The 26,426-nt window shown below is 47.7% G+C and overlaps 1 protein-coding gene and 1 non-coding gene across 2 annotated transcripts; one reads left to right on the forward strand and one right to left on the reverse strand.

The window, feature by feature from the left end:
• The first annotated feature begins 223 nt into the window (after positions 1 to 223).
• trnag-gcc lies at positions 224 to 294 on the forward strand. Its single transcript has one exon. It is a non-coding gene; the product is annotated as a tRNA-Gly (tRNA).
• A 2,037-nt stretch (positions 295 to 2,331) lies between these two features.
• plxnb2b (plexin b2b) lies at positions 2,332 to 26,426 on the reverse strand. The gene is given in 36 exon segments (XM_047033335.1): positions 2,332 to 5,321; positions 5,877 to 5,951; positions 6,123 to 6,198; positions 6,321 to 6,385; positions 6,618 to 6,765; positions 8,149 to 8,309; positions 8,564 to 8,715; positions 9,047 to 9,131; positions 9,211 to 9,311; positions 9,436 to 9,592; positions 10,886 to 11,032; positions 11,348 to 11,414; positions 11,990 to 12,171; positions 12,636 to 12,865; positions 13,174 to 13,274; positions 13,567 to 13,703; positions 14,131 to 14,310; positions 14,702 to 14,911; positions 16,023 to 16,137; positions 16,359 to 16,541; positions 17,256 to 17,392; positions 17,824 to 17,935; positions 18,232 to 18,380; positions 19,147 to 19,313; positions 19,577 to 19,664; positions 20,182 to 20,277; positions 20,986 to 21,087; positions 21,389 to 21,497; positions 22,075 to 22,186; positions 22,345 to 22,375; positions 22,377 to 22,505; positions 23,019 to 23,145; positions 23,869 to 23,969; positions 24,381 to 24,506; positions 24,847 to 25,035; positions 25,250 to 26,426. Coding segments are annotated over 36 exon segments (5,586 nt in total). The 5' UTR covers positions 26,384 to 26,426; the 3' UTR covers positions 2,332 to 5,216.

Genomic DNA, 26,426 nt, shown 5'->3' on the forward strand with positions numbered 1-26,426 from the left:
AAACAACGGTAATGTTCCAAGTATATCCACACTGCAAAAAACAACACGTCTTGGTAAGAGCAGCAGCACTATCTAATAAAATGAGCAGTAGCTTATCATGCCTGTACGAAAAACCAGCACAACATTTTTTTTCTGTGAACTGAGGTTTTTTTCTGTGAGTGAGGTTACGTATTTTCAGATGCCTTTCTTCAATTTCCCATAATGCTTTGCTTACGACATCAAAGCATTGGTGGTTCAGTGGTAGAATTCTCGCCTGCCACGCGGGAGGCCCGGGTTCGATTCCCGGCCAATGCATGATACTTTTTTAATTTGCAGATTTCTTTCAGTTAGATGAGGTTGATCAGCAACACTTTTACTAGTATGACTCAACGATTTTAATTGTTGTATCTTTCTCACCTTTTCTGTTTCAGCTGTGCTAAGTGTGTCAGAGAGGTCTGCGAATTGTATTATTGTTGCTTGCTTTCCTACAGGTACACTCTAGCACTTTTTGAGGTTCATGTTGTTTAATTGTAATTTGTTTAAATGCATGCTCTTATATTTCTTCCCATTGGCACTTATTTGCTTTTGCAATGGATGCTTCATGTTTTGGCCGCCCGCAATGTTTTTGAGGCGATCGTTAAACTCGTTGTTTATGATCTCTGAACCATATGTACTTTTGTAAAGCTCTCTCTTGGAAGTTGCTTTGGATAAAAGCGTCTGCTTAATGAATAAACATAATATAAATATATATATGCTTGAGCGAACCAAGACGTGGGTAATGGTACAATTTCTTTTGCATATAGCACTTATATTCATCATCTAGAATTAATTGACATTCTTTGTACTAGGCAGCTATTGTGCAACAAAATAGCAATTGTCACTGTGTGACCATGCAGAAATTCCATGTTAACCACAATTACATATAATATAGGCTACACGACGTTGAATTGAACAACTAAAATAAAATATCTATTCACATCACCCCCCACCCCCCCACCAACAATCAATTCCTTATCATCTGGTCACGCCCTGATGCGTCATTCATCTGGATATTTTTCTAAAAAAGAAATTGATTACGGTATCGCTATTTGTATTCATTTCCACCAAGGTTTTCTCCACATAGCATGGGTTGAAGCCCCCTCTCCTCCCACAGGTTGCAGAAATCAAAGCCAAATTTAATTACATCCTATGTAACACTGCTGGTAGACAATCTCCGTGCCGTGCAGTGAGAGTGTTTGGCTCAGTGTTGTGCTCTGTGTGGGAGCCAGGATAACAGGGGACGGGAGCATGCAGATTTTAACCCAATTCCTGATCCGCCAAAGACACTGTACAAAAATGCAAATAGAAAAGTTTATGTTTTGGAAACCTATGCGTGGCGTTTTGGGTGCTATGGGTGGAGGAGGTGAATGCTCTTTTTTATATCTCACATTAACCAGGCCAATCTTAAAGCACCCTGACATCCAAAAGAGAATTATGTAGATATTTAATCATCTATCTCAAATACAGTACATACATCTAAAAGTGGGAGTTATCAGTGATGGTACAAGAGCGTGTTCAACATGGGGGCTGGTGATAATGAAGGGTAATCAGTCTAGCGTTGGCAGCAGCTCTTGGAAGTGGTTCTCTGTGTTGATATCTGCAGATGAATCTCAGAGCAGTTACAGCCAGGCCTCCATGGAGACAGAGCTCTCTTTGATATCCCCACCCCTGCTTCGAGGTTTGTTAAGCAACCAGATGAGGCAATTTTGTCTTTCATCTTTCTCTCCCCAAACTCATTCTTAGCTGTCAGGGTTTTAATTAATGTTTTCACAGCAAATTTTAGTTTTCACTGGAGGGTCTCTGAACACTCTGGGGCAGTTTATATGACCATCTCATGTATCCAGAACTTAGTCTTGTTTGTGTCTGCAGATTGGTTTTGGTTCAGACGGCCTGTTCCCAGCCTACGTTGATAACATCTGTAGATTCTCAAGATTGGTGGAGCAAGAATATGACTTATGGCTGTGTAAAATACATCAAGAATGTTTATGAAAAATATCACCAAGCATATCCCCTAGAAATATGACCGGTCTGGAGTCTCTTCATACAGAATATACATGAAATGTACTTTATTAGTGTTTAAAATGGCCATAAAATGTACCTGTAGTCTGCAGTATTTATCTTATTCAATTGTACACCATTATTAAGCATAATAGCAAAGCAAGTCTACCTTATCTTGAGTACCCAACGGATGCTTCCAGTTGTGCTATATATAGTAACCATTCACATATGAAATCCATTGGTTAGTTATACCAATACATCACCTTATCCAAACATAAGAAGGTCAGGTATAATCAGACACACAGACCGAGGGCATGGATGTCTCTGAGAAGTTTATTCATGGGGGAGTGTGTGATGCAATCTGTGTGTAACTGCCCCATACACACGCAACCTCTGAGAAAGAAGTAATCCAGTTCAAACATGAAGGCAGGGTCAATTTCTAGCCAGCTGTCTCACACAGAGAAAAACGTTGGCATCCATTAATGTCCTGCTCTGGATTCCACTGTCCCAGTTTCTTGCTTAGTCACGGCACATTCACAAGGAAATGAAATGATCTCGACAACAGCACAACAAACAGGATATTTTTTTTCCCCAGGACTCGATGCATAGGAGTATACGGATAGAATACAGTATTTCAACATATCTTTACAAAGGTATATGTTATAGGAAACCAAAAAATACAAATAATAACTGCACAGCAGTAAGAAAGATAATTGTCGAGTATAGATACAGTCGTTTTCCATACACACAGTGGAACATCAGAGAAACACAGGCAAAAAAAAAACACCACCAGAACAATTTTGCTCTATACTCAATACTCTACTTGTGTTACCTTTTTAGCCTAGACCAATTTAAGGGATGCCGGAGAAATGTAGGGAGGAAAACCTTTTAGGTTGGCCATACTGCTTGACATTTATACTCATTTGGGCTGCCACCATAGTCCTACTAAACACACACCACAGACACCCTAAATTGAATGCACACATCAAAACTGCGACCATAAAAACTCATACTGAAATGTGTTCAGCCTGCTGGCAGAGCAAGGCTGCAGCAAAGTCCTAGCATTTTTCGACAGCACACAATTATCACAAGAATCGCAAATACATTGCTGTGTCTCTATCGACTATAAATTGCCTCTAATCACGAAATAACTCAAAAAAGATATTCTCATTGCTAAGGCACATTTTGGTTAAAGAAAGGCTTGAAAGAAGCTTGCGCGCTCCTGTCAGCAGGTCGGCGTTTGCGGTGCACAGCTGAGGCCGTGACGAGGATGGAGCCCCGCAAAGTCTGCATGCAATGAAGATCAAAAGCATCCCCCGCTGGTGCCATTATGCAGAGTGCCACTCCGGTCTGTGCTGAGTGGGCAGCGCCAAGTGCCGCTTGGTCAGGGTACCATGATGCCGCGATGCCATGCTGTGCAGGCAGGCATGTGGGCAGGCGGGCAGGCAGGCTCTGTGCAAACCTCACTCCAATCCAAGGCAGGAATCACTAACATTCTGGGGTCAGGGACTCTCCTCTATCTGTCAGTAGGACAGAGCCAGATACAGGGAGCCTATGCCCTTGGGTAAATATCTGTGGTCAAGACATTTGCGGTTTGACACCGACACCCACTATGGAATGATGTGCAGTGTACCTAAGTGTGATAGAATGGCCAATATTAATAATAATTCACAAAGCATTTCAGTCACCATCCATCCATATGAACTTAAAAGTATGACATCTTAAAAGTATGACATAGTGTATTGATTCTGTAACTAAGGACTCATACCTCCATAGTACCAGAAGAATCATCACTTAGTGAGAAACAGAACAGCCATATATGCTTGTTAAGCTAATATTGAGATAGTTCCAACTCACAGAATATGGCACTACAATAATAAGCAAAACACTACTAACAAAACCATGGTACTATTACGATGATGCTAGTTGTATACTGTGAGAATGCGTGGATTCTCTCAGTCATACAGTCCAATATTGCTGCCTGGCTACCATAGATGACATGACATTTTATTCTATATAAAATCCACTAAAATATAGCTCATGCTATTCTGATATCTTATTGCAGGGCTGTTACAAGATTTGCTTGTGTCAGTTCCACAAACAGTGACTAACATTAAAGCTTTGAAACATAATAAAACATTTGACTAAAGGGGAGCAAAACTGTATAACTGGTCAAAAGTGCCATAGCCAGCTGTCTTAACCCCCTGTTTTAAACATCATTTCTGTGCTTTACTTATGAGTGGAATGTATGGCAATGTAACACTTGCGGGGGCAAGTGCTGTGCTATTAGCTTCTGCAGCCATTAAGCTCAAAGCAAAACGAATTAAGAGGAAAAAAATAATACAATTAAAACATTAGGAAACGTCAGTAATCGATGCTCCTGTCATTTCCAAGAGCCTGTGCATTGTTAGTTAGCCAAAGTCTGAGTCATGACCCTTTGGTCTCTGTCAAAGAGCTTGGAGAGAGTGTGGACTCCTAGGAGAGTGAAAGAGATTAAAATGACAGATAGGGTCTCCATGTGCCCTCTAGCCTGACAGCAGGCATCCACGTACACACACCAACACACACGCACAAGCCACACACACACACCCACACCCACACGCAGGCAGGCGGGCTAATAGAAACACTATGCACACCACAAGGCGGTCCATTTCAAAAGATAATTTCCTTATAAAGCTTTCCGCGTAAAGACTGCACGATAAAAAAAATATATAATACAATTCTTAGAACCTTTCTACACGAGAAGAAAAACGCAACATCTGATTATCTCTCTGGCCAGTGTTACCACAGGGGCTTCTTTCTCCGTGATTTACGTTGTCGCACTTTGAGAACAGCGGGGGCAAGGCTGAGCAGGGAAAACCCACTTCAGTTTGGCAAGTGAGCTTTAAGGCATTCCGTACCATGGATGGGCGTAGCCCACCAATTTTTCTCCTCTCCCTTTCCCTTCTCCCGACTCCCTTTCTCTCTGCTTATTTCGGTGTCGCACACTGCTCCACTTTGCAGACTGGCTCTCCCTCGGCTGTACTTGTCCACGTGCGTGCTCTCAGGTGTCCCTATAACCCTCCCTCCCCCCTCTTCCTCTGTGTACCGAGAGAACGTAGCCCCTGTGGACACTGGTGCACCGTACCATCGCTGTCCATCCCTCCCTCCAACCGTCCGTCCATCCCTCCCTCCGTCCCCTGGCCCTCCCGTCCATTGGGTTAGAGATCTGTCACTTTGTGCTCGAGGGCGGCTGCTATCTGCTGTAGCCGCAGGGTCAGCTGTTTGCTCTGCGCTGCCGGGTCCTCGTCCAGGGAGGCGATGATCTGGAGGGAGAGGACAAGGTCATTCCATGGTCACGCCACAGGTTCATGCCACGGTGTCTGTGTTTTGTGCGTGTTTAAAAAATAATTGTTTAAAAAAATGATATGCTTCCTGTCATGTCACTGTCATATTAATGTGTCAAAGTAACGTTCAAGACAACACCTGGGCCATACAGGAAGCCCACTAGGAGACTGACAACCCCTTGTCACACTGTCATTAGATCAACCGTTCCAGCATATTGTTTCTGTCAGTGTTTTAGTGCCCCCTCTGAGAGAATGACAGGATATTTGTTCATCTAACTCATTCATTAGTGTTTGTTTACCCTATTTTGTGGCATGGGGTGCTACGAGATGGATGGACCATAAAAATATAAATAAATCTATTCCCCGGGCAATTTCTGGTTGCAGGCACCACAGAGCTACTTTCAATTAAAGTTCTTCATAATCACTCCAGCGGAGATATCTAACTTGAAAAGCTGTGTCTGAAATGATGTTCTCCCTCGTGTATAATACGGAGAGACAAGAAAGAGAGCGAAAGAGAGCGAGAGAATGTCTTACTCCGTCGTAGTACTTGCTGGCGTACTGGTAGAGCTGATGCAGGGCCACTTGTGTGTTGAGCTTGTCTGTGTGTGACTGCAGAGGACACAAAGGAGAGTTTACACTTTCTCCTCACAGCCTCTCTCCGACAGAATTAATATTCCTCCTGAACAGAGGCCACGTTTCTAGTACGGAGATATCAGCTGGGTGAAAGAAGCCGATAATGGCGGTGGGCAGAGAGAAAGGATGTGGAGGAGGTTGACTTACCCGAGATACCTCTGCCAGATGAGTATTCATGTCCTGGTCACTTACTGATACCATCTGCCTGACGCCCTTATAGTAACTACACACACACAGACAGACACACACACACACACAAGCTGGTTATCACTGTACACTGAATATTGACAAGGCTGTAACAAGGTATCAGCATTGTAAGCAGGGCAAATGTGACAAGACGCTTACTCATCCACCATCTTCTTGTATGTGGAGATCTCCTTTGCATAGAGTAGTTTGTTACTTGGGGAGTCCTGAGTAGAACAAAAACAAAAAGTGGATTCTGATAAATTGATGTTCTTATATATATATATATATATATATATATATATATGTATATTATACACAGTATATGGTGCAGGTCCAACATTCCTACCACACACTGCATAAGGCACACCCCACCCGTTCACTCACCCACAAAAAATAAAACAAGAAAACACAGACACACCTACACCTCATGCCCGCCCTCCCTCCCTCCCTCCTCACCCGGCTCAGCTTGTGCTCGCTCTTGGTGCAGGCATCCATGAAGGTCTGAGCGATGACGGACAGCGAGGCGTCCACCACTTCTGTCACGTGGACGTCGAAGATGAAGTGGGGGTTCTTCAGAATGTTCACCCAGAACCTCAACGGCAGGCTGCAGCAAGACAGGAGACACAACTGGATGTTGAACACTACATCGACTCTTATCCAAAGCAACTTACAAATAGTGCATACAGGAAGTACAGCAGAAGATCAAGGATCAGAAGTGCATAGTTCGAACAGTATTTTGGTGGTCAGAGCCAAGGAATGGTCTGTATTTACGACACACATTGCAAAGTTGCATTCCTTACGATATCCCTGACATCGGTATGCCACTGAAACTATTTGGTATGTCTAGATTAATTAATCGTAAACACGAAACAGAGCGGATGTGGGTTGTCTTTAGATCTTCAGGAGTTACTTTAAAGTAGTATTGAAACTTAAGAGAATTGATTTTATATTAGCAGCTATTCCCACGTCCCATGTAGTAGTGTAGACGTGTTGTGGTGGATGGCTGAATTTCCACATTTCTTGCAGATACAGAAGTTGTCCACAGAACTGAACACAGATTAGACATGCTATACAAAGCACAAAAACATTCACTTTTCAAAAGCTGCCTAGCCTCGCAACACAACTACAGCCTTGTTAATGAACATTTAAGGCAACAAGCGGGCTCATTCTCATTCAAAGCATACACACACACTTCCACCGCAACTCCATTGCAATTCTTCCGATACGACCCGATGTTGGTGGCTCGGAATATCAAGCAAGCCGAAAATAGATCCTGACTGATGTGTCTGGTGATCAGTTTAAAAAGAACTAACACGAGCATTCTTCCTGCATGCACCTGTCACCTCATGGGAAAACAACAGGCAAAAGGGGGGGGGGGGGGACAACACCAAACCAGGCAAAACAATGAGATGTAATGTTACATTTATATTATCTTGGGACATTTTTGTTCCTCGTTATGGCTCATACACACATTGATCTTTCCTTATGCGATCTCAGTCGTGCTGGGTAAACACAGCAAACATATGCAGATCGCAGCGCAGAGTCATTCATTTGCTCACTTTGTGTCCCGTTTGCTAGGGTATCCTCTCCAGTGTATTCTTTAGCCCGTTTGCCAATCCGTGCCATCTATATGCAGCGCATTGTGTCGATAGCTCCGCTCTCAGTCTCAGCAGAGTTGACGTTAATATATGCACTTAAATGTCACACGGGAGCACAGAGATTGCCGATGCAAACGATGTGGGTGGGCTCATTTGTATTCAGCCTTCAGTCAACTTCTTAAGTTTCTTTGTTTATAGGAGTTCTCTCCTTTCAAGCAGCGTGTGCGTCTGTGTTTGCCCATGAGTGGGCTTGTTTCTAAATGTATGTGTGGGTTCTGTATCCAATGTGTTCAACAGTATGAATTTATGCATGCCAGTGAGTATGTACTGGATGTCAAGCGTTTGTGCGAGCGTGTGCGTGTGCGTGCGTGCGTGTATGCGGAAAGTACCTGTTGGTCTTCCAGATGTGGATGGTCTCTTCGTCCACGTTGTCGTGCTTCAGCGCCTGCTCATCCAGGAAGTCAAAGAAGTACTTGACGGCTGGCGGCACCACGGCCCCGGAGCACAGAACGCTCCGGAAGAAATCGTCCACAAACTGCTGCAACGTTCCCTGGGAGGAGTCAAACACGGATGGACAAGCACACACCCAGGCACACGCACAGACCGCCATACACGCACACGACAGAGGAGGGGAGAGAAGACCATGAAATGGCATTAAGACACTCTGAAGAGAAGTCAGAAGAAATGATGAGAGGAAAGATAAAGGGGCAACACAAAAAACAACAGAACAAACCCCAAAAAATCTATCAAAGAGACTGTGGAGAGAAGCGGGAGAGAAAGCCGAGCACGGGATAAGCGTGGTACCTTGACAGAGAGCAGTCTGGTCAGGTAGATCTCCGTGATGGCTTTGGTCATGGACTTGTCCTTCATGCTGCCTCGCTTAGACTTGATCTCATCCAGCTCATCTGCTGGTCGCACCAGGTGGAACACCTTGTCATCCTCCAGCAGAGCGTTCCCTAGGGCGAGGACAAAGTTAACCCCCTTATACAGCCAGCTAGGGAGATAACTTAGCCCCATAGATACCTTATACAGCAAGCTAGGGAGATAACTTAGCCTCATAGATAGCTCATACAGCAAGCTGGGGAGATAACTTAGCAGTCCCATAAAATAAAAAAAGTCAAGTATACCATATTGTGTATGACATATCAAACAGGTGAGCTAGTAGAAAGAGTACAGTTTGTATTGCTGAGATGAGAACAGCTCAAAATGCCTCCTAGTCCAGCCCTGCCTGCATACCCGACCCCTGAGTGAGTCTCATGTCTGGGCATGGTGGTGCAGCATACATACTCTCCTCGTGGTTGTCCTGGTTCTGGTCGTAGTTTTGTTGAGTGTGAAGGACTCTAGACAGGACCAGGGTAGCGTTGTCTCGCACCTGAAACACACACACCAAGGCGTGAGACCCTGCACGCACACGCGTGTTGATTGATAACAGCTGCAGACACAGGACTCACGTTGTAGTGGGCCAGCGTGTTGATGCGCTTCCACCTTCCCTCCTTCTGGGACGTCAGGTCCAGGTCAGACAGGATTTGCCCTGTGGAGCCAGGGCGCCACTCTGTGGTGGAGGCAGGAACAGCAGGCTCCAGTCATCAGTGTGTTTGCATGTGTACTACATGTGTAGGTGTACTGTGTGTGTGTGTGTGTATACAGTATGCACGTGTGTGTGTGTCCAGTCTTACCAAGCGTGACACTGTCCACCTTGGGTCTCTGTGAGTGAGTCAAATTCTTGTAGACCTGCTCGATGATCTTCTCCTTCACCTGGGAGATGGTATCACAGTTCAACACCTTGACGGGTGTCACATCAGGTCCCTCTCCATGGACCAGCACCTGCAGGGTCTGATGGACGCAGACACACACACAAAACAAACACAAACCGGCATCCAGACACACATACACACACACAGATGGACAGATCAGAGGACAGATAGCGACGAGAGAAAGAGACAGCCGAGATCCGGAAGGGGGGGTTGCGCTGCTATGGCAACCCCGGCAGCACAGACTGACAAAATCACAAGAGCGCGTGCGTAATGTCCGTGACACCTGACAGTGAGTTGTCACCTCCACTGGCTAATGAGCAGGGCACAGCAGGGGACTCCTGTGACCTGGTGACACCACTGACAACACTCTCCCCACCTATAAGAGCCTCCCTCTGCCAAACCCTGACCACCGATACCATTCCTGCTGCACCTGCTTCCTCCACTTGATCCACTTCCTGACTGAATGAAGAAGCTTTCACTGGGGTGGGGTGGGGGGATGGTGTAATTTCTGTGTTATCCCCATATAATTCAATCACAGGGTGCAATCCATCGCAGAGGAATCTGTAACTCCCTTTCATTTGATAATTGTCCTTGACCAAACGGCATTACCCATGGGCTTCTCGGTCTGCTTGCCATTTCTACATTTCCTTCTTTAACCAATGCTCTCAGATCCTGCAGGAAGACTAACCCTAACCCAGCTAGGGAAATACAAGTATGGCTTTCTAATGAACATTCAATTCAAGTGACTGAGACCAGGGCGGGGTTTTAACCTGAGACTTCTTGATCTGCAGACACACCCTAACCACTGAGCTTTCCTCTCCCTGATGGGAACAGTAGCAGAGGAGTAAAGTTCCTGGGCAGAGCGGTGTGTAAGAAGCGTAAACATCCAGACAGATTTATCGGCTGGGTTTTTTTCGCTAGTTTTCTAATTGAGCATTGAACGCTGGAAAAGGCTGGCGAGACCAACAATAGCAGCTCAGACAGAACACATGGGCTGGTGGCACTGGAAACCATGGTAACGGCAATGTGTGTGTGTGAGAACGTGTCTGTGTGTGTGTGCATATCTGTCTGTGTGCATTGCATGTTTGCATGCGTGTGTGCATTGCATGTTTGCATGCATGTGTGCGTGTGTGCATTGCATGTCTGCATGCATGTGTGCATGTGTCTGGACTTCTGCATGCATGCGCGTGTGCATTGCATGTTTGCACAAATGTGTGTGTGTCTGTGGACGTCTGCATGCATGCGTGTGTGCATTGCATGTTTGCATGCAAGCGTGCGTGCGTTTGTGGATGTCTGCATGCATGCGTGCGTGCATGGTTGCGTGCGTGCATGGTTGCATGCATGCGTGCCTGCGTGTGTATGACCAGCTCACCAGGACGCAGTACTCCACGTCGTCCCCCAGCAGGCCCGTGTCGTTGAGGGTGTACTTGGCCTTCTTCGCACACGCATCAACAGGACCCTTCTCTATCTGGTGCTTGAGTGCACGGAACAGTTTGTACAAGGGTTCCCCTGCTGAGTCCTACAGATGGAACACAGAGAGAGAACTGTTCCTTCACAATCTTTTCAGAATGCCGTTTCATTTGGAGGGAACTGTGGCATCCATCTCTTTCTACCAAACTCTCTTTGCTCACAAAGACAAACAATAGTATGTTTGATGCAGTTCATGCAATTAGATCACAAGTATACTTTCAGTTATAGGGTGCTAAGTTTAGAAAACTCCATTTGTACTGAACACAGTGAACATACTGTGGCATCCAAATTCCCAGCCAAAACAATATCTAATATCAGGCTTTGCTTACCAATACAGGCATATCAAACCATTGTTCAGACTTACCTTAAGGAACTGGTAGAGACAGATGGACATCCAGTTGCACAGCATCCTCTCCACCACAGTCTCTGATCTAAGCAAGACAACACAGCAACACCAAACCTCAGGGCTAAACTTAGCCTTGCTACATTGCAACACCCATTGTTAGCCATTAGCACATCTAATTGCCAGTCATGTGTATGGAGGTTGATGTTAGCACAATGGAGTAATCAGCATAATTGGCCTCGCCATTGGGGAATAATTACAGCCGTGTACTTGCATAACACCCACTCAGAGATCGGTGCTGAACAGAGTTGACAGTTGAGATGAGCTAACCTCAAGACGTGCTAAACAATAAGAAAGCAACTTTTTGGACAGCCAACTGGACTGAAGACAATCACAGGAAATTGGAAAGGGGATCGTCCAAAGCAACGCATTCCAATGACAAATGTTGCTGGAATGTTTCATAACATTCCCAGCAGAAAAAAAAAACTAATTAGCAATATTATTCCATGACTATAGTGTGTAAATATTGACACCCCCCCAAAAAACCTCAAATGATGTCTCGAAAAACGGCCTCGGGTATTTCTTTCATCGTTTGCAGGAGGAGGCTAGGAGTGGGGCTTGTGTCGTGTAGTTATGTATGTGCGCGAGTGTGTGCAAACTCACCTGCGCAGCATCAGCTTGGGGTTCTTGCTCTGCACATACCCCTCCATCATCTCCAGCAGCAGGGTCCTCATGATGTCGGTGTAGTACTCCAGCTTGCCGTGGAGGGCCACCGTGAGCAGCGAGGCAAAGTACACCTTGGCCCTGGCGTTGAAGTCGGGACGGCCCTCCAGCGTGCGGATGAACTGGGGAGGGGGAACGCGGAGCGTGAGCGAAGCGCCGTCAAACACGGAGAGAGAGCGGACGGAAGACAGCCAAGGTCATCGCAAGCCGACTCTGCATTCGCAGATATCCACAGGATTCGTCATTACATCACGACTGCCAGACAACAAGGCACTCAAGGTATACACTTCCTGTCGGTCACCTGACACGGTCAGGTGACGGTGATGACAGTCTTGTCTGGCAGTTGTAACGTGATGATGATGTCAAATGGGGATAGCTGGGAATATGGGGTGGTGAGGTGATGACTGAGGAGGTTGTCCTACAGCAACAATCGTTAACACAAAAGTAATAACAAAAGATGTGCGGCTATTCTCTGAACAATTTTTTTCCCCCCACTGGGACTAAACCGAATGGGTTGTTAAGCAAGAACAATGTTCATCTCAGTCAGTGTCAGGATCATGGTTAGGGTCAGGGTTAGGGTCCTCACATTGATGAGGAAGGTCTTGCTGTTGAGCAGGTTGGAGAACTGGTTGAGGGCCTGGGCCACGATGGCCTTGCGGTTCTCAGGGATGTCTAGCTTGCCCGTGATCATGACGTCGTTGGCGCCGTCCTTGGAGGGCAGGAAGAAGACGCGGTCGGTGTAGGTCTTGTAGTCCAGGAACGGGATGCGACCCTCGCTCAGCTCGTTGGTGTGGTCCTCCATCTCAATCATCAGGTCTAGGTGGGATCAGGAATGGCACCAGGCCTCAGAAAACGCGCTTTCGTAGAGACGTCGACCAAATACACCACCTACACTACTATATTCTCTAATGAAATGAATTGCTTGACCTCTTAATCATTGCAAATGTATGTATATTTGTCTTTGTGACAATTTGCTTTGTGTCCCAATGAAAACAGAGGGTTTGTCTGTATGTCATTAGCATGACAAAAGCGCTGCCCGTGCCTGCCAATTACCATTTGTTTTTCTTGTTGTGGCGTGTGTTTGTGCGCGTGTGTGTGTGTCAGTCCGCGAAACAGCGGCAGACCTGTGAACTCCTTCTTGCAGCGGTCCCGGACACTCTCCTCCAAGTTCTCCAGTTGGTGTTTGACTTTCTCATACTCCCTCTCTGCCTGCTGACTCTTCCTCCTGCACACAAACACACACAATTCCAAAAGAATAGATAGGCAGCTGGGCAAGAACAGCATGAGGAACTTGACATGCATTCACGCGCAGAGCAAATCGCCCACATTTCCCCAGCTGACTCTGAGAGGACAATGAACACCGGCTCCTGTCAATATGTGTCAATTACTGGCGCTCAAAATGGCAATCTCTGAAGACGACCCCCAAGTGAACAGCAGGGCGCAGACAAACTGTCTATACTGTACATCAATTATACATACTCCCCACAGGAAAAGAGTGTATGTGTGAGCGTGTGTACCTGTAGCAGTAGACTGAGATGGCTATAATGAGCAGCATGGGGATGATGACGGCAGGGATGATGACCAGGAAGGGGACCTCGTACTTCCTCTCGTAGTGGACCGATCCCACCACCCACTCTCCGTTCCCAAACTTGATCTAGACCGGCACAGGAGGCAGCGACACATGACCACAGACTTCACAACATGCCCGCTACTCTCACGACCGACACATTGTTTGCTCGGAGAGAAAACTGTAACATGAAAGGAGTTCTACTGCAATGTATTTGCCACGTACCGGTACCAAGGGCCTCATTTAGACAGATGATACACAAAGAAAATTAAACAATAGTTGACAGACATTAAAAGGAAATCAACTAATTGTGTTGCTAACTAATCATAATTAAGCCTACAGGCTGCATAGCTAATGTGTAATTAAATGTAATTATACAGAGTAAAGAAGCTACTCCCAATGCATTCCAAATGTGCTCTCGTTAGCCAAAACCAACAATTATAAAGGCAATTTCTTCAAATAAGACAACACCAAACTGTGAGGGTGGTGCATGTGTGTGCATCTGTGTGCTGACCAGCAGGTCCAGTGGGTCAGAGCTGGTGTCCCGGCGTTGTCGTTTGGAGCGGGCCATTGGCTGGGTGGTAGGAGGTTCTAGAAACATCTTGTCGTCCTTCAGGGTGTTGACCACACAGGGCACGTCCCCGACAAAGGCCTGGGCCTCTTTCTCCGTCATGGCCTTGGAGAACCCTTGTCCCTGGGGGTGGAGGTGGAGGCATCAGCACTCAAACACACATCTCCTGCTCGATTACAGAGATGCTGTTGTTTTACAGTCACTTAGTCACTTAGATGAGTACTTGTCAAACAGCATGTCAAAACATAAAACATACCCAACATCTTTTTTATTCACAGAACATTTCAAACATACCTTACATAATTTTTTTTACACAGTCAATTTCAAATATCCCAGCACCCACTGATCAGCCTGCACAGTTGTATTCCTATTTCAGCCTACAGTGACAGGGCAACAACATACGCAAGCTCGTAAATCCCCGCTCCCTCTCCTCGACCGCACCGCGGTAAGCAGTAGCGTTGTTGTTTCAACGTGAGGTTGCTGGGGAGCAGGGGGATGGGATCTGGATACTCACGGTGACAATGATCATGCTGCTGGGAGTGATGACCTTCTTGGTCAGCTCGTCGAAGGTGGGGTCCTGGTGGTAGTCGAAGGGTTTGAGCTCCCTCTCCCAGTTGTCCAGCAGGATGAAAGTCCTGTAGTCCTGGATCTGGTAGGAGCTGTTCACCCACGGGGACTGGAACTTAAGCATGGTGTCATTCTTACTGTGGCACTCCTGGATGAACTGGAGGGAGGAAGTGGGGGGAGGGGTGGAGAGAGATACAGAGAGAGAGAGAGACAGAGAGGAGAGAGAGAGAGAGAGAGAGAGAGAGAGAGAGAGAGAGAGAGAGAGAGAGGGAGATACAGAGAGATGCAAAAGGAGATGGAGAAATTGAAAAAGTGGGAGATGGTGAGAGAGAAATGAAAACAAGAGAGAGGAAGAGGGTGAAGGAGAGTGAAAAGCCAGAAGGAAAAGAAAAAAAAAGAGAAAAGGAGAGGAAGAGTAAACGTTAGACTGACTGTTCACTGACTGAATCCCAGATAAAATAGCTTATTCCCATGGATAAGAGATAACCTCATAGTGGCAATCAAATATCTAAGGGGAGCCCACAGCACATATGGAATGGCTTTCCCTTGCAATTGTAACTATCCCCAACATAGACTGGAAATATACCGCAACTGGAACTGGAGTCCGGTCACTCGAGTCTGACTGCCCCAGCAACCCTGCAGCCCTCAATCTTTAGATTGGTTTAGTCAACAGAATAGAAGCCACTGGGAGATTAGGAATGTGACACAGACGACGACTCTATCATCCAGCAGTTTTGCGGGAACCCCAGCCCCCTCTACGGCCCCTGCTTGCCACCCAGAGAGTGAGCAGCCGGACCACATAATCCCCAGTAACCTTAATGCCTGTATTAAATTTAGCCTGGAAATGAAATGGAATCAAATCGCTGCTTATCCCGCTGGAAGGCATGAGGGGGTCGTAGCAGCGGCCGTCCATGCCCTGCCCGGGACCAGCCAGCGTTTCAGTCCAACCCCTCCATTCGATTATTCAGGGGATGAATCTGCTTATTTTTTTGGAGTCGGGCGGAGAGGATGAGAGGATGAATGTGAGCTTCTTTGAGCAGTCTCACAGGTTTATGGATTTACGGATGATAAGTGAGCAGAACAGGATGGACAGTAATGCTGGCTTATAGGCTGGGCTCGTCCTGAGCACTGGAAGTTAATTCACGAGGGGAGGGGTGCCAGTGAGGAGCAGACAAAGACAGGGTTCTGGGACGGTTCTGGATGAACCCTAGTGGTGGTAGGAGAAGAGGGGTGTGTGTGTGTGTGTGTGTGTGCGTGTGTATACTCACCTCAGATTCCTTATGGGCGATTCCAGACCAGTCCTCCCCCATAGCTTGGACTTTTATGACGGCACTCTGGATGATGTCGAACCCTGAGCCTGTTACTACAATCGTCCTCCCGCCACTGGAAACACACACATACGCACACACACACACAATTAGAACTGCGCACATCCGGTTCTTGATTGTCTACTGCACTTGCTACGTGTGCTGTCTGTATGTGGCTTTGGATAAAAGCATCTGTTAAATGAATACATGTAAATGCAAAACACACGGTTTACAAGACGGCAATCAAGATTGATTATTCTAAATGTGTTCATTTAAAACGGGAAAAGGTCTACACACCAGACAAAGCTGCTTTTGGGGTCATGCTCCAGGATGTTGGGGTTCTCCAAGAACTGGAAGGCAGTGGGGATGGTTGTGGTCGTCTTCCGACCGTACTTGACCGTCATGGTCAACGGGCCCGACGGCACCTTCTCAGCATTGTACTCTCCTGTTTTGCAGATGATCTCGGGGCCGAAGTGCATTCTGCAGACACAAACACACACACACAGGGCCACGTTTCAATACTGTCAAAGCGCCCCCTCAGAGGAATGGCTGACCGGACGCGTCTCGTTCTGCTACCGCTGCAGAGTGGAGCACAGGCTTTCCCCTCGCCGGCTGGGTGGGGGATCAGGGAACGCTCACAGGAAGGTAGGAGGACATGTTGGAGAATTCAAACACGGCCAAGGACACAGGTGATGGCGGAGGCTTGTTTTGCGGATAAGGTCACAGGGGTCGCGGTGTAGGGGAAGGAACATGACAAGGCCCAGACAACCTGTTAGTTCCAGCCAGGCACGTGGCAGGCCGTTTATTTCACGTCTCCTGCGCTCCAAATGTCACCTCAGGTGGCCTTGTACAAAAACAAGCTCTACCCTCATACTCTGGACGTTGTGTGAATGTGGAATTTGGGCAAAGTTGTACCTTGAAAACCAAGGACAATCAGGTTGAAGTAATACAATATAAACTATGCATTGAAATGCTGACATTAAAGTCCACACTGAACATGGCCCTTGAATGAGTTCATATCAATGTATCCACCCGTCTCGAATCGAACCCCTTCAGTTAAAATATCCGTTCTCCGCTCATTTCAAATTTAATAGAAATTTAACTCACCGAAGTGCAGTGTGAAACGATAAAAAACCCCTTCAGTTCATATGTCTTATCTCCCCGCCCTAATTACGTTCCCAGAGGTGAACTTACATGGCGCACTCCACCGCTCCGACGGTCACTTGAATGTCGTTCTTGGTGGCAGTGTCCAGGTTGGAGCCCGATATGGTGATGAGTGTCCCCCCGGCTTTGGGCCCCTTGGAGGGTTGAACCACCTGGGGGACGGGGTCCTGGGGGGGGTGAGGGGGGAGTCAAAGTCAAGAGAAACACTCAAACACTCATCTAAAGCCTGCACAAAGAGACACACATGCACGCACACGCGCCCACGCGGTCAAGAACAGCTAAGCAGGCAGTTAGTCACAGCTGAGGCAGTGAGAGATATGGGAAAGCTAGTTAAGTGGTTACAATGTAACCTGTTTGAGAGCAAGATACCACGTGGGCGTCAGCACTTGGCTATAGGGAAGTAATGACTCCATTCATCCTTATCACATAGTGAATCCTCTCCTAATCCAACAGGACCATGCTGGAAGGGTTTACACTCAAGAGAACATCTTATGAATGTGCAACAATAAGGGTACTTCTACAACTGAACAGCAAAAAAGTCTTAAAGGAGTTCAAAATAGGCTTGGATAGTACAACCAAACTAGCTGGCCAAGGTTACCCTGTATGTGAAGTAGACAGAGGAGGTTCCTCTCTTCCCTCCGGCCACCTCCACTTCTACTTGGCCCCAGCTGGTACTCAGGGGGTCCAGGGGGCCAATCTCACACACCACACTAGGAGGAAAACCGGAGAGAGAGGGAGGGAGACAGAGAGAGACAGACAGAGAAACAGTGAGAGAGTGAGAGAGTGTGAGAGTGTGAGAGTGTGAGAGTGTGAGAGTGAGAGAGTGAAAGAGAGAGAGAGAGAGAGAGAGAGAGAGAGAGAGAGCGAGAGCGAGAGAGCGAGAGAGAGAGAGTGAAAGAGAGCAGACATGAGTGTTTGTGTGTGTTATGTGTGGGATGTGTGTGTGTGTGTATTCTGTGAGTGTTACTAGACAGGAGACATGCCCAGCGTGATGCTGGTGTCTGACCTGGTGGAGACGGTGTACTTGTCATCCAGGTGTGAGCAGGGGACCCCCACCACAGTGATGCTCTTGATATCCTCCTTGTGGATGCCTAGGTTGGAGCCCCTGATGGTGACGGAGATGCCACCCCCCATGGGCCCGAAGCGAGGGATGATCTGAGGGGGGGGGGGGGGGAGCGGGGCGGGGGGCTGATTTAGGACGTTCTGAATTTATTCAAGAAACTCCACATGCACAGAGATCATGAATCATAAATCACAAGATCATAAATCATTAAACACACAAGTTAGCTAGCTGGCTGTCTGCAGTTTGTATCTGTGCCTGGTATATTTCATGGTCTTGCCATGGGCTTAGGTCCTGCTTGGGTCACGGAATCTCACAATAATTTAGTATAAAGAAATTCAAATAAAAGACTTATGTGGCGAGATCTGCTTCGAGAAAAAGCCCCAAAAAAGGAAGTAAATTCAAATGATTTAAACAATTCAAACTCAACCAATGCAACATAGCTAGAGCGATGTAACGCTCTGTAAGTATAATAGCAGTGTGCTGGAAGAAACCTAGTTTGTGCATGGGTGTATTTACAAAGTGAGGGTTTGGCGATCAGATGTGATTTGGTGTCAAATATTAGCAATGCTTTTGGAAGCGCCGACACAACTATGGACATGAATAACTTAGCTGGAAAACTCGATTTGCAGTTAATGAACACAGAATAAATGCAGTACTGTCACATCAGCAGAAAACACCCTTCAAATGAATTCCATCCACAGTTGGCGTACCAAAAAGAAAAAAAAGAAAAAAAAGAAGCCCATTCAATGAACCGATCGTCAAAGCCAACATGCCAACGATGAGAAGCCATTGGGCCAACACGCCCTCTAGGTCAAAGGGTCACCAAGGTAGGTAGTGGAGGACGGCGGTGAGACTCACGTCGGAGATCTGGGGGTCAGGGCACTCCGTGTCCTGGGGGTTCTCGGAGCACAGCTTCTCGTACACGCACGACTTCCTGCTGGTGCACCACACACACCTGTACTTGGGGTCGGCGTTCTTGCACAGGCTGCAGTCTTCTCGCCCCATGGAGCAGTTGTACAGAGTCACTAAGGAGCGTGGAGGAGGAGAGAGAGAGAACAGACACCCGTCACTTGAGACGGTCTGCGCGCTCATTTGCCGCAGGGTCAATCCTAACGCTACTGATGAGGAATTCAGCTGGATGCTTTGACCAGCGCAATGCTTCAAATCGGTATGGTGCCGAGAATTGTAACCAATGTGAAAAAAAATATATATCTGAAGGACTGTGTACTGAAACACACACACACACCGGGGGCACTATCTGAATCCCTAATTAAAATGTAAGCCTTACCATTCAGTGTGCTGTCTATCTTTTTGCCCGAGTCTCTGTCCTTCACATAGAAGAGCACGTTGGTCTCCGGTGACTTGTCGAAAGAAAACTAGAAATGGGAACAATATGAATTATTAATACGGTGTGTGAATATATCTAGTGATTAATGACACTTCAAGACTCAATGCGTGGGCTAGGCCATGCTAAAAAGAAAAAAAGTTTCACTCCATACAGAGTCTGGCAGACGTTCAAAACAACCAAAGAAATCAATGTTGGAAAAGAACATTGCTAGGGGCTAGGTGCTGTTTGAGTTCTCCAATCCCAGCGAACGGAGAACTTCGAGGAGGTGAGACAGGAAGTAAGCCGTTTGTCCATGAGAGGGTGCTGTTACATCGATGAGCCTCTTGTGGCATACCAGGTCAAGAGGACGAGTTTTCCACAAAACCAAGAAACACCATTTCAACAATTTGCACACACCTTTTCACTTTGGGTATGCTATGTGAGAGCTGTCAGACAAGTAAGCAGATGGACTGAACTGGAGTCGGAGGAGGACAGACGTGTGAGAAAGGAGCGCGCGATGGACGAGAGGAGAGAGAGACGAGAGGAGAGAAAAGTGTGGTACGCACAGTGAAGCCACTGAAACTGTAGAAGGGTCCAGTCTCAGTCCTGACGTCCTCCTCCGCGTTCCTCATCAACTCGGTACCGATGGAGAACGTCCGATCCTTAGAACACAGGAGCAGAGGGGGGGGGGGGGGTCAGGTGTCAAGTGGCTGAGCGGTGAGGGAATCGGGCTAGTAATCAGAAGGTTGCCAGTTCGATTCCCGCCTATGCCAAATGACGTTGTGTCCTTGGGCAAGGCACTTCATCCTACTTGCCTCAGGGGGAATTTCCCTGTACTTCTTGTAAGTCGCTCTGGATAAGAGTGTCTGCTTAATGACTAAATGTAATGTAAATGTCAACCCTGACCCTGCTATATACCACACAGGTCAAGATATGTTGCTACACTGTGCTCATAGTTAAGGTACATTATTTACATCTTGGTCATGGTTAAGGTACGTTATTAAATTGTGGTCATGGTTAAGGTACGATGCTACACTGTGGTCATGGTTAAGGTACGTTATTACATGGTGGTCATGGTTAACAGATGTTGCTAAACTGTGCTCCTGGTTAAGATATGTTGCTACACTGTGGTCATGGTTAAGGTACGTTATTACATTGTGTTCATGGTTAAGACGTTTTGCTACACTGTGGTCATTGTTAAGGTATGCTATTACATCGTGGTCATGGTTAAGGTACGGTGTTGTATTGTGGTCATGGGTAAGAGATGGTTTGGTGGTTAACACATAGGATTCAAAAACCCATGAGAAAGTAGAAACACGGATGAACGACAAAGAAAACGTGAGAAACTTAGAAACAAAACACATGGGCACCTTGTAGAGGTCCAGGTTGATGCCCTCAAAGCTGATGGTGGTTTTGAAGCCAACGGGGATGAGGACGGGGTCAGGGTTCTCAAACTGAGGACACTTTGTCATCTAAACCGAAAACAAACATATATATACACCCCGGTTTCAGTCATCGGCATCGCACAACATTTGCATTTACATTTGAGAGCCACTTAGCAGACGCTCTCATGCGGAGAGACAAGATACGGTATCAGCTGAACATCTGTCTCTTCATAAAGTAATGTCCAATCCCCAAAGACGTCAGGTGCAGGAGATGAGATGTTGGGATACGACGCTTGGAAAGCTGTGGACCGGTTAACGCTTTGGGACAGGCAGAGGGGGGGTGGGGTCGGGGGTCAGGGGTGAGGGGTCGAGGTTGGGGCCGGCTTACCTGTTTGTGTCTGATGATGTGGCCTGTGACCGTGTCGTCCATGTCACTGCAGGTGTGGTCCTGGGTGCTCCACTGGCAGCCCCATGGACTGGCCACACAGGACATGCACCTGCCATGAAACAGCCCACGCATTTATGCACACGCACGAGCAACCACACATGCACATCCATCGTGCAAACACACAAACCTTGGGAGCAACAAACGGAAATCTAATTTGTGACCCCCCCCAAAAAAAAATATCAACGAAAGAAAACACGCAAACTCATCATGAATCCACACAAAGAATCCATGTTGTTGACAGTAAAATATATCTCTGTAACATGAAATAAACAAAGCTCATTTATCAGATATTTCGCGGGATGAAAAACCACACAGAGTACAAAAAGAGGTAGAAAAAAAAGAACGTAGAAGATCGACCTTCATTTTTTGATTAATGAAAAGGAAACTAAAGTAATTTCCTCCAGGTTGGTTATGGAATTGGGGAAAATGCAGTAAGTGCATTCAATCCTGGGACCAGTCATGCATCACAATTTACACAGGAGGGCTTTCTCTCATCGGTTGGCGTGCTGCAATTCATTTCCATCAAGGTTGTCATCAAGACTCATCGGCAACAGCTTGGTCGCGCACAGAGAGTTAACAAACGAGCGGGCGAGCTAGGGAGCCCGCTAGCCCTAGAGCTAACTCACGGTGTGTTTTCCGCCTTCTTCACTGTGGCAGAGCAGTTGTAAAACTTAAACTCCCTGGTCGCCAGCTCCACTGTCTCGTTCACGTAGATCTTCACTGGCACGGCTACAAAGTCTGTGAGGAAGACGAAAAGGGGGGAGGAGAAGGCAGAGGGTTGGTCGAGAGGGGATCAGATGGGGGGGGGGGGGGGGGGCTGTGTCACCTTAGTTCACCATGACAACATAAGGTCAAGCTCTAGACACTGTTGTGGAGGAGGTGCGTCGGGGTCATACCCTGGTCGTCCGGTGTTGGGGGGGAGAGCGGCAGGGTGGGGGAGCAAGCAGGTCACCTGACCGGAGTCGGACATGGTGCCGTCGCTTTGGAAGGAGCGGAAGACACAGCGCAGGCGGTCCGAACCACCGATGGACGGGAGGGAGGGAACGTTGATCTCAACCTGAGAGAGGCATGGAGGGAAGGAGACGGAAGGAGACCGAATGAGGGAGAGAGACAGAGCAAAAAGAGGAAGTGGTGTGTGTGAATCAAAGAAAGAAAAAGAGAAAGAAAGTGTGTGTGTGTGTGTGAGAGAGACAGAGAGAGAGAGAGAGAGAGAGAGAGAGAGAGAGAGAGAGAGAGAGAGAGAGAGAGAGAGAGAGAGAGAGAGAGAGAGAGAGAGAGAGAGAGAGAGAGAGAGAGAGAGAGAGAGAGAGAGCAAAAAAGGGGAAGTGGTGTGTGCGAATCAAAGAAAGACAGAAAGAAAGTGTGAGAGAGAGAGAGGAGAGAGAGTCAGACAGCCCTGTGAGAGTGCCAGCCTGAATACGTCCCAGGTATAATAAGCTGGCTTTCGAGACAGCTCCCCCAATGGATCAATGAACAGCCGACCACTGCACACTGTTCGACAAGTCACACCGGAGACCATTTTCATTAGCAAACCCAAGAGCTAAAAAGTGCTCCTAATGGTGTCTAGTACCTGCTGGGTCTTTGTACAGCTGAGGTTGGGTGGGTGGAAGGACACAATCTTCACACACTGCTGCCGGGGGCTCCACAGCCAGCCATTCTTCTCCTCTGCTCGCCTGCAATCAGATCTCCTAGTACACCTGGAGAGAGAAAAAACACCAACTCCCATCAGGCACTGCTCCCGCAATGCACACTCACACCACTTATCCCTTGCAGAGTGCCCTTCCTCCCAGAACAGCGATCATTAGAGTCGCCTTTGAGGGTTCTGTTCAACCACCTCAAACTCAAGTTCAGTAGTATATTAAGTCGAGTCCGTTCAACAGCACAGCCTGTGTATGACCCAGTTCAAAAGTGACCTTCGACCTAACAAGCGGATTATCTAGCACAGCTTCACCGTAAGAATCCAGACCCTGGCTGGCAGATCTAACTGCCCCGGAGCTTTGCAGACATGGTAAGCAGAGCAGGAGCACAATGGGGGTGCAGAGTTCTGGGAGAGTCAGCAATAAAACAGTGAACAAACACAGTGCTGCTCTGGACAGATAGAGAGGAGCCAGGGCCAAAAAGGGAGGGGGTGAGAAAGTAAAAGGACAGGAAAGGAGGCTCTTTATGTGGTGTGTGTATGTGAGTGTATATATATATACACATATATATACAAAAAAAAAAATATATATATATATATATATAAAAAAATATATACATATATATATATATATTTTTTTTTATGTGAGTGTGTATGTATTTCCTGTATACATACCGATACGTATGTGCGTGTATGTGCAAAGTTGTTTGTGCGCATTCGATTAGTTACTGTGGCGTGTGAGTGTAGGTGCGTGTGTAAGGGAGCGAGAGAGAGAAATGCTCACCTGCCCTCCAAGACACACCAGCCGCAGTACGGATCCTTCAGAGCCGCACAGGACTGGCAGTCCTTCTTCAGATGACAGGCCTGCACTGGCACCTTGGTGATCTGTGGTGGCACACAGTCAACACCACACACACACACACACACACACACACACACACAAAAATAAACACCACTAGCTCCCTTGCGGTAGAGAGAGAGAGATTCACAGTGAAACAGACAGCTTTTTTTGATTTACGGCATGCCCCTTATCATTTCAAGTAACACACAAGGCACTCCAGAACAAACACGCTGGATTTAATTCATTTATGGTAATGCTCTTGGAGTGCAGAGTGGTACACGGGAAGTTCTATATATAACAAATATATAGTACTTCCTAGGATAGCGTGGCATTTAGTCGGGATAAACAACGACACACTCGACGTCTTGGGACTACTAATGAAAACAACTGAAAGGTTTGCGCGCGTGTCGGAACAGCGGAGGACGACACAGCAATGGTCAGACGACGAAGCGGACCTTTGTCTCAGTGGTGATGTACAGGTGGCTTTGGCTGCGGTCAAAGAGGAGGTTCTTGTTGACCTTCTCGCCCGTGGTGTCTCCAGGCCCTCTGCTGTAGACCTCTGGGCTGCGTGTGAGGTGGGCCTGAGAAGAACGACACAGTCACACCTCACAGGGGGGTACAATGGGGATACTTGCTCCACTGTCCTATGCACTATTTGAGGTGTAGCTGTCACGGTTGCACTGTGGTTGAGATGAGGTTTTTTTGGTTCACTGTGCCCAGTAGTTTCGCGCTGTGCCTAGTGAAAACCGACCGTTCCTTTGACCATTCCTCAGACCACCCAAAATACTGGTAAACCTATGCCCTTCTGATTCTTGATCTGCATTACTTTCTACATGCACTCTTTGTATGCAACTTTGGATCTGGTAAAAAAAGTATTTTGTTTCGTATACTCCTCTGACTCTTTCTTTCCTAGCTTCTTACCTTATACACTTCACCCTGGCTGTTGCCCAGGAAGGCGATGGTGTGTTCGTTCTCCACGGCAACGGCCACCGCAGTCAGAAGGCCCTTCCTGGTCACCGTAGCCTCCGCCGTCAGGGCAAAGTTGGGCTTACTGGCCAGTGGAGCAGGAAGGAAGTCCGCACCGCATTTGAAGCTGTTCACCATATCCTTCTACAGAAGACAGCAAGACACAGAGAGGACAAAGACAGGAAAACAAGAAAATAAAATCGTGAATCCAGGTGTCGAAACCTCAAAAGGCCAGGAAATAAAACAAAAGGGTGTCATATCTTTGCATTATTGATTCAAAGGAACATCTCTTTGAATCCCACGTCTCCGTTTCATTTCCGACGTGTCCTTTGAAGAGAGAGGGGGTGCGCATACTCACGCTGATCTTGGAGGAGCAGAACTCCTCCGTCTTGGACGAGTAAGGGATATCCACGACGGGCTTGCCGGCGATCTTGCCCGAGTCGCTGTAGCAGGCGCTGATGATGTCCACCAGGCGCTCGTTGACGGCATTCAGCGGGTACATGCAGAGGGCAGAGTCGACGGGGTCTTCGTCCGGGCTGGCCACCATGAACAGGATCTTGTGCCAGGGAAGCACGGTCCCGTAAAGGCCCGTCTCGGTTATGCTCCGCGCCAGCTCTTTACCAGGCGCCGCTACGTAGGCAGCCTGCACCTTGTTGTAGCGGTTCCCCTGACCGCAGTTCAACTGCAGCTCGGTGTGGGAATAGTAATGGTCGTCGTTCTCGCAGAGCCGCGACACGAACGTGTGGTTCTTGTTGTCCGTGCCGTCCAGCGTCCGCGAGAACAGGAAGTAGGTGAAGCCGTCGTCCTTGAACGCGTGGCGGAAGTCGTGCATGTACTTGGGCACGAAGGGCGTGGTCTGCACCGTGGACGCCTCGATGATGCTCTCAAACACCACCCAGTCGCGGTAGTCCTGGAGGATGCGCGTGCTGATGAGCTTGGTGCTGTCCAAGCTGCCGTAGCCCTTCGCCACGAGGAACACGTCGACGTCCTGGCCGTACTTGGCGAAGGTGGACATGACGCCCACCACGTTCACGCCCTCCTCGATGCTCGCCACGTACGTCTTCTCCCCCTTCCTGTCGCTGTAGTACAGCAGCTGGTCCACCTTGGTGAGGTTGAGCAGGGAACAGATGCCTCGGTAGAGGCTCCCGCACACGATGAGGGAGCCGTTGGCCTGGTGCACCAGCAGGAGCTTGTTCATGTTGGCCATGTCGCTGATGCCCTGGCAGTCGGAGGCCGGGGGGGTGCAGCCTCGGGAGTCTTTCAGAGGCCCGGTCCTGGCCCGGGCCTCCAGCTGCAGAGAAGCTCCCAGCTGGAAGATGCTGTTGACCGCCCCGAGGTAGATGCGTCCGCTCTGGGGGTCCTGGGCCACGTTGTTGATGGGGGTCTCAGAGGTGAAGTCCAGGATGGAGACCTTCTCCTGACCGTCGGTCGAGGAGAGGCAGAGGAGGAGGAGGAGGAGGAGGAGGGGGAGGGGAGGAACCCAGCTCGCCATTTCTGAGGAAAAGACGGAGAGAGAGAGAGGGGGTTAGAAGGTT

This window comes from Hypomesus transpacificus, chromosome 14 (genome assembly GCF_021917145.1).
Source record: "Hypomesus transpacificus isolate Combined female chromosome 14, fHypTra1, whole genome shotgun sequence".
Taxonomy (NCBI): Eukaryota; Metazoa; Chordata; class Actinopteri; order Osmeriformes; family Osmeridae; genus Hypomesus; species Hypomesus transpacificus.